The following is a 16245-nucleotide window of genomic DNA, read 5'->3' on the forward strand; positions in this document are numbered from 1 at the left end:
AATCGTTACTTTTTTCTAAAACTTGGTAATCTTTCTAATAAAAAAAATTTAATTTAAAAAAAATGCTATGTTTTTTTCATTTATAAAATTAATGTGCAATATATATGCATTCACAGCTAACTTCGTGTTTAAATACCTTGACCTCCCGTGGAGCGCTTATTCAGCGTGGCTAAGCACAGTCTGAGAAATTCTCGCAGCAGACTCAGTGACACCACTTTCGAAATGCAATTATTTTGCAAAATGAATAAAAATATTAATTAGCAAGTTGTTTTCATTCATTTTCGAGTTTTATGCATTTATTTTATAAATTTTAAATAAAAAATGCTGGACTTTGTTATTACGTTTTTCATTATATTATAAGTTATATTATACGATTATATTATAAAATTATATTATAATATTCTTCCGAATTTAAAAATAAATTAATGTCCATAACTTTCAAAATTAGAAATAATTAAATAAATAACAACAATTTTGCAAAAACATTAAAGAACATAAGAATATTATTCAATAAAATTTAGGTTACTTTGAATTTTCGATTTCCTAGAAATGTACTTTTAAATCGTTACTTTCTTTGTTTAGTACTTGCACTTTTACTCGTTACTTTTTAAAATAAGAACTTTTTACTCGTTACTTCTTTTAAAAATACTTGTACTTTTACTCGTTACTTTTTAAAAGTAACGTTGCCATATATGGTAATGACAATTTCTTAGAATTTTGTGACTTTTTGTACAACATATAACTTTTTTTACTGTTAATATTTACTAATAACTTGTTACATAACTGTAAATAATACAAAAAATGTTAAAAATTAATTTCAAACAAATTTATTTACACAATAGTTATACTTTCACAATCCAGTCATTTTTGACTGCTTTTGGGCAATATAGGTATATACTAAGTTTCAATCTTTCGAGTGTTAATAATGTATGTTAAACGATAACAAATCTTCTCATTATTACAGCAGGGTTTCTGCTACTACCTGCTATTGTGCAAAATTGTGACAAAATGTTTCATTTAATGACAAAACAAGCAATAATATTGGCCTATTGCAAGAGCTTAAGAAACCTATGTTTTCCTTTCCAGCCCAGCAAATAATTCAACAACATTAACAAAGGATATGAATTTTTTTTTATAAGTGTTGAATTTATTTTTCTTTCTTGAGATTCTGAAATGTTTTGGTTGTTTCTGCAGATAATATCTGAGTTCATATCAGCAATCAAGAAAATGAGCTAACTAATTTTGTATTTATCAGTAACTGAATTACTTTATTTCGATAAAAAAATTATTAATGCTATTTAATTAAATAATGTTTTTCTTTTCTTTTCTTTTAAAAGTGCTGCTTTACAATCTTTTCAACTTAATTATCTTAAACTAAAGACAAGCAAGATTAAAGATTATAAGTTTTTAAAAGGTAGAAATGAAGTTAATGAAATAAATTTTACCTTGGCAATTTTTATTGATTTGTCATGTTGCAATGAAATAGCAAGCTCTTCCCATGTTCCGGCCATTCTCTGGCAATGACCACACCAGGGAGCAAAGAATTTTACAAAATGCAGTCCATAATCTACCACTTGATGGAAATTTTCATCAGTTAACTCTATTGCACCACTTCCAGGTGACATTTTTAAGCTAGGAGGAGGTATCTGAAATAAAAGAAAAACTTGGAAGATACAGAAAGGATAGCATAATTAGAACATTTGCTATCATTTGATTATCTTCTATTAGATTATTTTAATTTATTCTGTTTAACCCCTTGATAAACGAAGACGCCTGGGAGATGTTATTTGTTTCTTATGTCAAAACTATAATACGAATACGTGTCTCAGACGTCTTCAACACAGAGATGCCAACTTGCTCCGGACAGCAAATAAATATTTTAAAGTGGTAGTTTATCAATTGTGATTCTTGGTTTAATAAATTCAATTTAGTAGAATTTTATGCATTACTATTTCTAAACAATTGATAGGCTTATATAATTCACCATTTTAGAGTAGTTATGAAATGCTATACCTTTTAAAAGCAAGCAAAAATAGTCAAATACTTACAAAATTTAGTTTGTAGTAATCTATTGTTTTTAAAAAATTATTTTGGCGTGTCCGGAGCAGTTGACATCTCTGTCAACATTCCGTTGCGAGTTGTTGCTTACAGTACAATCGAAGATCATTTTTATATCAAGAAATGATATGTCAAGGGGTGAAGAAAGAGATAAACCAAGGATTTTTTTTTGTTAAAAAATGCATATTTTGCATATTTAAAGTAAAACTACATAAACATTATTGTAGAAATAAGAGATTGAGGTGTGTTTTTAATTAATTTAACTATAAGTTTATATAAAAAAAATTCTGAAATTCAAGCTCTGATAAGACTGTTATTCTAATTAAATTCTAAAATTTGTTCTGAACTTAAATTTGTAAAAAATGTCTACACCGTTAGCACATAAATATTAAATAATACATTTGTACATAAATTTTATGCTTACAATATGCAATTTTATGCATACAAGTACAAGTATAGATAGGCGTGTAACTAAAATGTAAGTATGTACATATTTACCTACATATACATTAGGTAAATACATATTTACATGTATTTTAGTTACATTCATCCTTACATACTGTGAGGATGTCAGATATCGACTATGTCAACTTTCATCAATGAAAAGGTACCCAAGCATAGAATCGATTTAACACGTCTTATATACTAGTGAATTGGAATTATATTTTTGTAGTGGTAGATACACTACAGTACTCCTCCACCAGAATTATATCTGTGATAGAATTCAATGAACAGATTCCACTAGTTGATTCATTGCTGTTTTCTGAGAAGCCGGAAGAGCTGGATTAAGATCAACGTACTTTTTTAGTGCTGATTGTGAGAGCTGTATTAAGTTAACGGTAGTAGTCGCTTCTGTGTTGCCTTTAGCAGTCGAGTGTATACGTTGTGTGTGATCGAGACTGAGAAGCAACAGCGTGAGAAGGACAATGTCACAGTCACAAGTCAACTGTCCATTGTGGATCATTCAAGGTTGAGTTACTATCAAGGTAGGCGTGTTCACATCATGTCCGGGTCACCTATGTGGGGATGTCAGATATCAACTATGTCAACCTTCATCTATGAAAAGGTAACCCATCATAGAATCGAGTTAACCTGTCTTACACACTAGTGAATTGGAGTTATATTTTTGTAGTGGTAGATGCACTACACATAAATTACATGAAAAAGCATGATGGAGGTTGGCCTCTCTAAGAAGTTACTTCCATTGACTTCAAAGGTACATTAACAAAGGTACAGGATTTTTCTCAAACATTTTTAATTTTAGTCAGTGTAACAGAGATGCCAACTGCTCCGGACAAGCCAAAATAATTAAAAAAACGGTAATAACTACAAAGTAAAATTTACAAATATTTGACTATTTTTAATTGCTTTTTAAAAGGTATAACATGACATAAGAACTAAGAAGTGATGAATTATATAAACCTACGAATTATTTCGAAATAGTAGTGGATAAAAATCTACAAAATTGAATTTATTAAACCAAGACTCACAATTGATATACTACCACTTTAAAATATATATTTGCTGTCCGGAGCAAGTTGGCATCTCTGAGTGTAATTTTGTTGGTGCGAAAATGCCACTTCTGCTAGTGTCATGAAAAGATAAATCTAAGAATAACATTTTGTGTCTGTAAAAATGATATCAACTGATATAATTATGTGCATAAACTACTTTATGCTCATAAAATATTTTACATAAATAAAGAATTATATAAATTTTATATCACAAAAATTAGTGAGCTTTAAAAGATGAGAAGAGGTTTGCTTGTTTCTCCTAAAATAACTTTCTTTTTTCAAATTTTACTTTCAACTCTAAAAGTAAATCATTGATAGCAGCATTTTTAGTGCACTCTGACTGCAACATGAGGTTGTATCGTCAAAAAGAGCTCTCCAAATAAGAGCGTCACATAAATATTTTGTATACATTTTAATCTACTTATATCATCATCATCCATGGCTCGACAGCCCAGGGTGGGCTTTGGCCTTCTCAAGAAGTTTTTTCAAAAAGTTCCTTTTTTTGCTAATGTTCTCCAATTCTTTGTCTTTAAGACCATAAGGTCTTTCTCCAGGCCATCTATCCATCTCAAATTCAGCCAGCCTCTTTTTCGTTTCGCGTGCCAACTGGTCTGGCATTAAGAACTCTTTTTGTGGTAGCGTCTTTGTCCATTCTGATAACTTGTCCTGCCCATTTTATTCTTAGTCATTTAATAAAGTTAATAATGTCAGGTTCATTATATGATTGATATAGCTCTAAATTTGATCTTCTAAGCCACACAGCATTTTTTTGAATTCTTCCAAAAATACTTCTCAAGACCTTTCTCTCAAAGGTACCCAACATAGCCTCATCCGTACAAGATCGGGTCCAGGTTTCACAAGCATATGTTAAAATTGATCTTATAAGAGGTTTATATAATAAAACTTTTGTTTTTCTATGAATTACATCAGATTTTATATATTTTCGAATTCCATTAAAACAGTTATTGGTTATTGTAATTCTTCTTTGAATTTCTATTGTGGTGTTGTTTCTGTTGTTGATTACAGAACCTAAGTAAACGAAATCTACTTATATACTTTGTTAAATTTTTGGCTTTGATATTTTTTAGTGTTTCCATATTTGACCTTTTTGGCATTTGATGTGAAGTATTGCCGGATCACTCCGTGAGGTTTTAATGGTCTTTCTTAAAGGTTTTCTTCAACACAAAGTCAATGAAAAAAATTTAGTGCCTCCCAAAAGTGATCATAAATAGAAGGTCGATACACAGAAGTGATGTTTTCTGGAGGTTTCACTGTAGTCTATAATCCTCATTACTTGTAATCCAATATTAAGATTACATGCAATCATATATTTTGATTACTTGTAATCATGATTACAAGAACTTGGACCGAAATTTGTTTTTGGTCTTAGTATAATAAATGGACAATATGACAAACTTTCCTCTTTCGCCCAGTATTTCAGTGCCTCTAGAGATGAAAAAAGATAGTCTGCTATAGAACCGCCGTCAAGTACAGACCCTTAACCCCTCTTCCAATTCTTATATTTTTTATTCTTGTTTTATTTTATAGGTGTCTTGTCTTTTTCAATAAATATTTAGAGTTAGCTAATTTCTGTTCTTTATTATTTATGAATTGGTTAAAACACAAATTCACCCAGTCTCCCTACAACAATAAATAATAAAATAAAAAACATTTTACGAAGATAAGAGCCCCGTGGCAGAATTGCAGCGACACGGCGACATTGTCACAGAATGTTACAGAGTTCTTGCGGAAAGATTTTTCGTTTAAAAAATTAAAAATACTTTTTTACAGAAATTTACATGTAATATTTGAATTGTGCATTTAGATAATTACTTTTTGACTCGCTCAATTTACGTTGATAGTGTCGTAAATCGATGTAATGTTTCAATAGTATTTTTAGCAGTTATTGATATTGATTTTTAGGATGCTTTTCAATTTTCTGATATATTTCGAACACTATGGAAGATTCGAATCGCCCATTTGAGTATTTACTTTTTAAGGCAATAATTCTGTCGATTTTTCGGCAGTTATTGCTATTGATTTCTCCATAGTTTTTAAAGCTGATATTTTTCATTCGATATGATTTATTACATCAACCTAATCTTGAAACGAAACACGCATTTGAGGAGTCAGATTCACATCATTTCATCTTCGATCTTTTTTACGGGAATTTTCTAAGGATTTCATGATTAATTATTTTTTTTATCGTGATGATTATTTATAAAATGCAAGGAAAAAAAATTCTTGTGCATCCCCCCCCCCCAAACAAAATGGAAGAGTTTCACCCATAATATTAGAATAAAAAATTATTACATGTTCAATTTTTAAAACGGAAAATATTATAGTTTTTTTTATCTTTGTAAACACAGTGCTTTTGTTATTTTAAAAAAGTAACATGTATGTTTGTAATTATTAAAAGTATCCTGCAGAAATATATTAGTGCCAGAGAGTTGTGTCGCAGATAGCTTGAAAAAATTCTGCCCCTGTGGCAGAATTTTTTCAAGGATAAGAGAATTTTTACAAGTGAACTATTATGAAAAGGATGGGGTAGGTTTTTGCTGATTAGTCTCAACTCGTTATCAGCCACACATAAAAAGTATTATGAACTCACTGATTTTTTTTCTTCCTTGAGGTTATTTGAAATGAATTCTTCTAGTCCTAATAAATCACGTTTTCCTTGGTATTTTATACCCTTTTTCTCTCCAACGTCATAGAAAATAAGCCTAAAAAATTCAGAGTATTAAATACACCTTTCAAAGAATTTACAAGATATTAAAATGTAAAAATAAACTAAACTTGATTATGATTTTATGGGCACCTAAAAATTCCTATGTAACATAAATAAAACAGATGCTATTTATGACAATATACAGAATAACTACGAGGGCGTAAAATTTGGAACACTACAAAATCGGGATTTCTAAAATTCAGAAACCTTCTGAAACCTGATTTTCTCTTCTTTACAAGTTGTGACGAGAAAAAAAATTGTTAAATCAGTAACAAAGTAGACGCAAAATGTGGAAATTTGCGATTCGTGAAAAATACATTAAAAAATTTATTTTGAAAACTGGAAATTCATGTCACAATACTTTATAAAGCATGATACCATTACCATGACTTTATAAACCATGTAGAAATTACTGTAATTGCTGAAAAATAGAAGATAGAGAAGATGAAAATTGTCGTAAATCCAGCAGGTTCAAAAGTGTTTTTTGAAGTACCAAAAGTGATTAATGTCATACTATTGTACAACTAAAAAAAGTCAAGATTTTAAAAATTCTATAGCAATTACTGCTCAAAAAATAAATAGTTAAAAAAAAAAACACACTGCTTTAAAAATTAAATTCTATTCAGATAATTTTTTTCAATATTTAAAAGTTTCTGTAACACTGCATTTGGAGCTTGATTTTGCCAGGTTTCATAAACTCATAAATTCGATCTAACTAGTATAGGATCATGAAAGATCGGCAATAACAATTAATATCTAGCACAAATTAAAGGGTTAAATATTAGAAGATAAAATTGAATAGTTTTACCCTGAAAAGTAATAAATTTTTTGTTAAATGAATTTAACATTGTGTAACACAAAAACGAGAAAAGAATTTCATCTCTGTGTTTTTACTTAAAACAATAAATTATTACTCAAAAAGAGAACACATTTAACTACAAATTGTAACTCAAGATAAGAACACATTTATCTACAAATTAAAAGAGAATTGCAAAATAAACATAAAACCTAAGATTGAATAAAGAAGTTTTTCTAAGGAAGCTATGCTTATATTCAAAAATAAATAAAAAATAAACTATATTGTTCTTACGATGGATAACCCGAAACATCTTCTTCAGCACAAATAGGAGTTTCTGCAGTGCAATCAACCTATAATTTTGTAAAAAAATAAATAAATAATATATAATTCTAAATTAATTATATAATTCTAAATTATGTAGTTATAAAAAATCATATACAAGTATACACAATGAAACCACATAACTAAAATTCAATAAAAAAACTCTGAAAAGACAAGAAATAATTGAATATTCTTTTATTTGTTTTTACACTAAACTAACGGTACTCTCTACGAAGCCTGCAATGTTCAAATTCAATGTATGAAATCCAAATTGGATACAATATTGAAACAGATGTTTTCTGTTTACATTAACAGAAAATATCCATGTTTTTTATCTTAAGCATACATTAGGTCTGCTTAAATGGCAACAAAATAACAGTAATAGAAGTGATATTAAGATATGGAGGGTACTGAAGCAGACTCTCAAACTATGATATAAAATAAAATTTACATATAATTAAAAAAAAACACTTATTAAGAAGTTTATGACAAAAGTCCTTGACTTTAAGAATTTATAATAAACATTTATTTTACAATTATTGAAGCTTTTCTATCTTTATCAAATACCTCACATATTCAATTTATTTTCAACTGATCAAATGTAAAGAAAAATGCAACACAGTCAGAAGCCTTTTTCTATTCTTGAACTTGTTAATCAAATTTCTGTAAAAAAATTATTTTTACTTCTTAACATGAAAGTGAAAGAAAAAAATCTATTATACTCTGCGAAAAAAAAAAGTATTTAGGTTTTACTACACTAAGGAACATTACTAAGGAATTAATTGCTACATTTGAAAAAATATTAATAAATAGAACTACTGTCTACAAATTTTCAAACCTTTCAAGTAATTTTTTTAAAAAGTTTTATAAAGAAAAAGTTATTGTAATCTTTCAAAACAATTAAAGCAATATATAAAATTAGAAAAATTTTACAAAATGTTCATAAAATAATCATGGATGATTAATTACTTAAAAATTCTTTCTAAAATTAACTGAGAAAATAAAAATACAACAGTATGTAGTAAGATAAAATTTAAAAACAAACATAAAAACTTGAAATAATTGAAAATATCCCTGTTCAAATATTGTACATCAAATAGAGATATTTACTTTTGCAATAACAATTTCCTGTTGACTAGAATCCTTATTATATTTCTCAGCAAGTTCATCCCATACTGGCTTCAAACGTTTACAATAGCCACACCTATAAACCAATTAAAGTATGCATAAATATATAAATTAAATATAAAAAAATATGAAGATTATTTTGACAAAAGTAGCTAATATAACTAATATACTCTAGCATGAAAAATAAAATATTCATAAGCAACTACTAATCTTTTTTTAATTTCAAATAAAATTTTGTAAAAAATTTTTTTCTTCCTTTTTGATAACAAATATTGACATATTATTTAATCATATTTCATCACCAATAATTTAGCACAAAATAAATACAATGAATATCACTAAAAGAACTTCTCCGTGAAAAATTTCTGAATAAAATGTTAGCTTCAAAAAATTTTTCACTTTTATGAATTTATATTTATATGGAATGTTTCTCTTGCTAGTCTTTGAAAATCTAATCATGCTAAGATAGAGAATTCATATTTTTTTTTTAGAAAAAAAAAAACCCAATTAATATAAATCTTATCTTGAAATAAATGATTTACAAAAAAGGCTGATCAAGCTTGCTCTAAAATTATAGGTAAATGCCCTATGTTTTACAGTGTTCTCCTTAAGTATTTTTAGAAGAGTGGTCCACCCTGCCTGTCATTTTACAGAAATATCTGCACCTTCTTTGCACTTTTTAAAAAAAATGTGTCCCCCTTTTTCAGAAAAAAATGCTCTTTAAGAAAGAAATTGCAGAAACTTTTTATTACCATAACTACCACAAACAATTTTTAAGCTTAATTAAACTACCACAAATAACTTTTAAGCTTAATTAATCTAAAATATTTAAATATTCTGAATTTCATATTGAGAGGAACTAATCTACCTAGCTACAGCTGATATAATTTTCAAGATATGAAAAAAAAAAACTTCAAAACTGAAATGCCCTTGTTTTTGATAAAGCACCCTGTCTTTTTTTATTTTGTGAGAGATCTCTGTGTTATAAAAATACTTTATAACAGACTTAGAAGGAAAAAAAATTATGTACGTAGAACATATTTAAATAAATTTTTTAACTTATCTCATACGCGTTTTAATAAACTTCAAATACAAAATCTTTTGAAAAAAAAATACAGATATAAAAAATATATTTTTAAAAATAAGAGAAAGATAAAAATATGATACGAGGTAAAAGAAATATGAGGTTTGCTAGCAATTTACATTACTGACATATAATTAAGATTTTTCATATTAACTTTTAACACTTACATTTTAAATTAAACATGCATGTTTAATAATAAAATCAATGATAAAGGCAAAATAAATTTTTAAAGAGATAAGAGAGAATGAATATTTTTAATAGCTTTATTTTAATAAATTGCATTATTGAACTTATAAAGTATATTTGGTTGTTGCAACATATTTGGTTGCGAATATGCACGATTGTAGTTAAATTTAAAGAGGGAAAAACAAATAACATTTAAAATGGGATCAGAAAAATTTAAGATACATATACCAAAGTAAAGAAGTTACAAAATCTGCCACAATTTACAAAATCTGCTTGAAAAACTTTCATGAAACAAAATAAAATAAGAAACAGAAAAAGTTTAGATAAATTTTGCTGCATTTATTTGTGAAAAAATTTAACAATATGATACATTTAACAATAAGAACAAAAGTGAACAAATATAGCAATAAAGTACATGTTTTATTAGAGAAAATAAATCTAAAACAACTGAACATCTTATTATTATTTAAAAAAATAAAAAATATTTAGTTTATAAAAATAAAATAACAAGCCAATATTTCAAGAAATTTCATAAAAAAATTACATAAATCATATAAATTACGGCAGATTATGATTATTATATTAATAGCAAAGAATAATTTTCTCACCATGGTGCAAAGAAATTAACAAAATGAGGTATGTTTCCCCCAATGTTTTTCTTAAACGTTTCGGAATCATACTTCAAAACTTTATCACTATAAAGATCGCTACAAGAACATAAATTTACTAACAAGAAAATTAATAAAAATGAGATCATAGTTTCTTGAAACATCTTGTTTAAGTAAAATAATATATGCCGGTTGATTTTGTATTTCAAGTTTCCTCCTCTGATATTACGCGTGTAATACTTTCATTGTTCAAAAGGAAAAGTTAAAGACCGCCCTAAATTACTTACACTAAATCTTCTTTTCCTTTCTAAAAATATTAACAATCAAAAAATGTAGCATGCCATTTAATAAATGAAATTTAATATCTTGACGGCGCAGGGTACAAGAAACAAGAAGCCAAATAAAAACAAACGTCATTCTTTGTTTATTTTTTCCATTGAAATGCAATAAACCGGAAAAAAACATTTTCTTTTTTTTTATTCAGCTTTCTTATTTTACTTTCAATCAGGCATGCATTTGTTTTAGTTGTTTTTATTTTTGTTGATGATATTTCATAATAAAAGTTATTTTTAGATACATTTTGAAAAATATAAAAACTTTTGAACAGTCGTTTTTACAGCTAAACGTATCCCTATTTAACAGTACGCTTTAAAAATCGAAATATTTTCGTTCGTAAAAGGTTCATGTTTATCTTAATGATAAAACTCTTAAGTTGTAACCGTTCAGCGCAGCTGATATATTCATTACTTTTTTGTGGAGCACCTATTTCTAATACTTGTGAACAAAACGAAAAGAACAAAAACTAAAGGTATTAGGTGTCAGGAGGTTATTTGCGTATTTTGGATCTAAATAAACGTTGATCGATAATTTACTATATTTCGTTTAAAACTCATTTGAATAAAATTCTACAATGGTGTCAAACGACGAATTGGCTTGTGTATATTCTGCTCTTATTTTGCAAGACGATGAAATAGCTATTACTGTAACTATTGCTTTACTATTAATTTTTTTTTAATTCATTTATTTTTATTTGTAATTTGGTAATTTATTATACTTATGTAAAAAAATATTCTTAAGAATGTGCACTAGTTATTTTTATAAAATGCCAATTAGCTATTGGACTTAATTCGTCTTGTTACGCTTTACTTAATTGTTCGACTCGTTTCTCTTTAAAAATAAGTTCCCAACATTTTTTCAATCTCCGCCTACTTTGCAAAATAAACAGGTTTCACCGCCCACCTAGTAATTTTCTTTTTCTATACTACTCAGGCTGTTTAATATATTGAGAAATAAGAGATAATCAATCAAAAATATTTCCCTCAAAATTCCGTTACTACCTTAATAATACGTCTTAAAAAATCTTACAAACATGAATATATCATCATAAAACATGAAAATGGATCATAATGATATATGTTGCACTGTTACACCGATTTTTTGATACCCAGACCTTTCCAAAAGTTTAACATGTTACCTCTATATAACATTATGCATCCAGGGTTTAATGCTATAATTACCTAGTAATAAATATACGTTTAATGTGAAGTATTTTTTTCAATAATACAAAACACAAAGTAATTAAACATGTAAGTAGATAATTATATAATATTGTAAAATTCAAAACATTTATTAGCAATAGTTACTTCAATGGTTGGATGAATGCTCAAAAAATTAAAGCACAAATTATCTGACTAATGAATTGTTTTAAACTTTGTTATCTCTTTGAAAAGTATTATTATTTTTTTTTGATGAACTGTCTATATTTTGTTTGGATAAAAGAAGTTCTCCCACTAAAGCAGCAATAAAAATTTTCTTCTTTTATTAAGTTTAAATCATTATCTTGCAATTTCATATTTACATTATTAAATATTTTATGCAGAGCTGTCAAATGAACAGTTTCACTGTTGAATATTATCATGACTCTAGAAATGATTCAAAAAGATTATAAAATCAATTCTAATTAATAATACCTTTTAAAAGACTACAAACTTTTGTGTAAAGCAGTTGAAATCTTCATTTTAAAGTTTGCTTAAAACTTTATCATTCAATGAATTGTTTTTTATGATTTTATTGATTACTTTAATTACATAATAAAGTAGCATATATAAGCATTCTCTTAATTTTTACCTGCCTTTAAAAACTCTTACAGTTTAAAATCAATCACTCTGAAACATAATTTAAACATCATCTTCTGCATCTCCCATCAATCGGTATTTCAAACAAGAATTTGTTTTCATTTTAAAGTCATAATTTCCTTCTTTGTTTATCAATTCTTTAAAAGTGTGATACTGATATAGCAATATTAATCTACCAATTTATGGATCTGTGAATAAATTCATATAAATATGTAAATATTTTTGAAATGTTATCTTAATCAGTTTATTTCACTTAGTATGTGATCTTTTTGTAAGCCTGGTATATTAATTTATTTTCAATTTAGTTTACAGATCTCTAGACTTCTTAGATTAAACAATTTACTATTTGCTTGAAACTATTGGTTTTGTAATATACAGGGTGTCTCAGTCAAGCGTTTCAGAACTTCTAAGAGGGGTAGGGGGCATCCTGACGACTCGAAATCATATAGCAATGTGGGGTCGGAAATGCTTTCCTGAAGCGGTGACGTACACAGAAGCACCATAAAGAAAAGAGACCGTAAGTGAAAAATCGTTTTAATTATTTAATTGAAAAAAGCATAAGGCACATGGAAAAGCATATTTACATTGAAAAAAGCATAAGGCACATGGGTCAAAGTAAGTGTTCGAAGTTTCTGCCACCGGCTACAATGCACACCTCACATCTCCGGTGCATGGACATCCGAACATTCTGCAATACTCCAGGCATATCTCAAATTTCTCCTGCAGCTACTGTGATTCTTGCATCAGCATTGTCAACAGGGGTGTCATAAACCAGTGTTTTCATATGACCCCAGAAATAAAAATCAAGGCATGATAGGTCGGGTGACTGAGGAGGCCAATGCACTGGAAAGCTCGGTCAGAACTTATGAACAACGCCATCTACCGCATCAGGAAAGCATTTCCGACCCCGCATTGCTATATGATTTCGAGTTGTCAGGATGCCCCCTACCCCTCTTAGAAGTTCTGAAACGCTTAACTGAAACACCCTGTATATAAATGTGTATATTTTTAATTAATGCCATATATTTAATTTTATTATTGACAATAAAATTTCTTTCATGATGATCAAAGGAAAGCTTTGATAAATGTAAAAGGTTTATTAATTTTTTCAAGTATTCGCTGAACTCTGACTAACCTCAAAACTTCTCTAGAAAGCTTCAACATTCCCTGAGGATAAAATTGGAAACCTAGGGCTTAAAAACTTTGGGCATTGTACTTTAGAGCATTTATTGTTCATAAATTCTTAATCACTTTCTTATTACATGCCATTGAAATATGTAACGAGGTCCTTATTGTCATTTGTCGCTACAACTACTGCTGCCAAGGCACCAAATGGATTTTAAACTTGGAAATTTGAAGGGGAAGAAAAACAGAGGTTTGTCCGAGGATAAATAGGGATTATATACCCTCTCCCAGTTTTAGTTTTAACATTGGGTCTGGTCCGCAACACGAAGCTTTCGGAGGTCGCTCAAAATGTTTTCAACTTTTGAAAAGTAAATCGTTTGGCAGTCTACTTTCCTGAGGAGTCAGTTCATATTTTTCACCTGGTGTCATTACCTTTTATTTAATTTTCTTTCATTAATATTTTAAATATTTCTATTTAAAAGACAAACCACAATAAAAAGTTAAACTCTTAAAAAATAAATACTATTCACGATTTATAAAAATTTAAGGAACATTTTCAGAGAATCTGGTTTCTTCTTTCTGCTTAAAATGCACCATTCCTATACTTAATTTCTAAATGTTTATTTCATATGAATTTTTATTTTGCTAAAAAAATGTGAACAGAAAAATACTACTAATGCAATGTTGGAAAATAATTTAAAAAATGAGTTTGCTTATTACAAAAAGAGAAGAATGAAATGTCTCAACTCCTTTCTTAAGATTGAACTTATGTGTCTGCCATTTTGTCTGTTATTAAACTTGGTCAGATCATTTTGGAGCTTCAAAGTCACATAAGTTTTTAAGATTTGTTATAAGCTTTATCATTAATCAGATTAAATTCCACTTAATAGATGTAATGTAGCATTTAAGTTTTAATTCATTTTATAACATTTTGAGTAGAATATTCTTTAAGAATCTTTTTTTTTCTAACATTTACTTTCTAATTCAACTTTTATACCACATTTTAAGCTTTTCCCTGTGTAATGTTTTTGCTAAATGTTTTATTTTGTCTTTTTATTAAATTTTTAAAATTAGATTTTGATGACTTATGAGCATTACTAATATCCCTCCCCTTTCCAGCTAGAATAAGAAAATCACAAATCCCCTCTCTCTTAGTTGCTTTTGTAATATTCGTATGCTTAAGTAATTTCTATCTCAATTTCTTATTATTTAAAAACTTATAAATCATTTTTTGTGAGAACATAATATATCTTTAAAATGAGAAGGATGTCCCATCATGTAAATTTTTACCTTAACCTCTGGGTAAAATCAAACCACTGGGAAGATACCTTATATCGGTACTCAGACCAAAATAATCATCTGGTAGAAACTTTTAAAAAAAAAATTCTTGGAAATAGATAAACTAGAATATTTCTGAAGCAGCTGCCTTAAAGTCTATTTTTTAATCCCTTTGGCTCAAACTGATACTGTTTACAGAAATATTTCCATTTCATGGTTTCAAACGGTGTTTAAATATTTAACCTCAGCTCTGAATTGGCCCATGCTGTATTTGAATCTGATATTAATTCAATGATTATAAGGTGTTTAGATGTCTACCCTCTGTTTAGTTAAGATTTTAATCTTCACTGTTATTTTGTATTTCATTTATTATATATTTCTAGTCCTACAGTGGATTGATCATTAGACACGGTTCCCTGTAAATCACATAGATCGAACATTACTGGCAACGGTCAGTGAGCATGTGGGTGACCACTTTGATAATCCTGTAAAGCAGTGTTTCTTAACCTTTTTGATATAATGGACCCCTTTTTAATTTTTTTAAGAAGTTACGGACGACCCCCCTGTGAAAAAAGTAATTGCAAAAAACATCAATTTTTAGAAAACATTTAATTTTATTATTTTAATACTAATAGTATACAAAATTTTTTAAATTAAAATTTTTAATGTGAAGGTTGCTGCTGCTTTTCCTTAATTAATAAATTTAATTGGGGGATGGTTTTCGACAAATCAACGTGTATATCATGTTCAGCATTCAATAGATTTCGATGTTATATTTTTATTGTCACAAGTGTGAAAAAGTCCCACTTCGCATATGTTATATTTTTATTGTCACAGTCCCGCTTCGCAAAGACTGTAGCAAACGGAATTATAGCTGCCCAAGTTCGCTTTACAAGCAATGGGTAGGCTTCCAAACGTTTTAAAAATTAGGAGTAGTCAGCGGACCCCCAAAATATAACTCATGGACCCCTTAGGGCAGGGGTCGCCAAACTTTTTTGATCATCGACCCCTATATAATTCTTCGAAATCTCCATCGACCCCCGCAAAAGTAATTTTCTGTTAATTAAAATAAAACAATATTAGATGCTGTGTTTGTACATTTATTTTATGATTTTAAACATTTATTAAAGTAATAGTACATTGTGTAACAATAGTTTTATGAAAAATATATTAATATTGAAATTTAAATACCTTATTATTAAATAATAAGTAATTATGCATAAGTAGATATAATAAGTAAAGTAACTAAAGATTTACTGCTTCTTGATCAATGAGATGGGT

General features: G+C 28.0%; 3 protein-coding genes across 4 annotated transcripts in view; 2 read left to right on the forward strand and 1 right to left on the reverse strand.

Moving 5' to 3' along the window:
- LOC107456140 (thioredoxin domain-containing protein 5) overlaps positions 1 to 10869 on the reverse strand; it is a gene marked incomplete in the record, with an annotated part of 31882 nt that extends 21013 nt beyond the window's left edge. Inside the window, 5 exon segments of the mRNA XM_071182023.1 lie at positions 1446 to 1646; positions 6184 to 6295; positions 7391 to 7449; positions 8531 to 8624; positions 10427 to 10869. Coding sequence (XP_071038124.1) covers positions 1446 to 1646; positions 6184 to 6295; positions 7391 to 7449; positions 8531 to 8624; positions 10427 to 10590 — 630 coding nt within the window.
- LOC107451959 (testicular acid phosphatase homolog) overlaps positions 1 to 16245 on the forward strand; it is a 539537-nt gene that overhangs the window by 403698 nt on the left and 119594 nt on the right. The gene's annotated exons all lie outside the window — the stretch shown is intronic.
- LOC107451970 (large ribosomal subunit protein P1) overlaps positions 11185 to 16245 on the forward strand; it is an 8603-nt gene continuing 3542 nt past the window's right edge. The window contains 1 exon segment of the mRNA XM_071182024.1: positions 11185 to 11408. Within this exon segment, the coding sequence (XP_071038125.1) occupies positions 11337 to 11408 (72 nt within the window). The 5' untranslated portion in view covers positions 11185 to 11336.

The sequence above is a fragment of the Parasteatoda tepidariorum genome, chromosome 6 (genome assembly GCF_043381705.1).
Source record: "Parasteatoda tepidariorum isolate YZ-2023 chromosome 6, CAS_Ptep_4.0, whole genome shotgun sequence".
Lineage (NCBI taxonomy): Eukaryota > Metazoa > Arthropoda > Arachnida > Araneae > Theridiidae > Parasteatoda > Parasteatoda tepidariorum.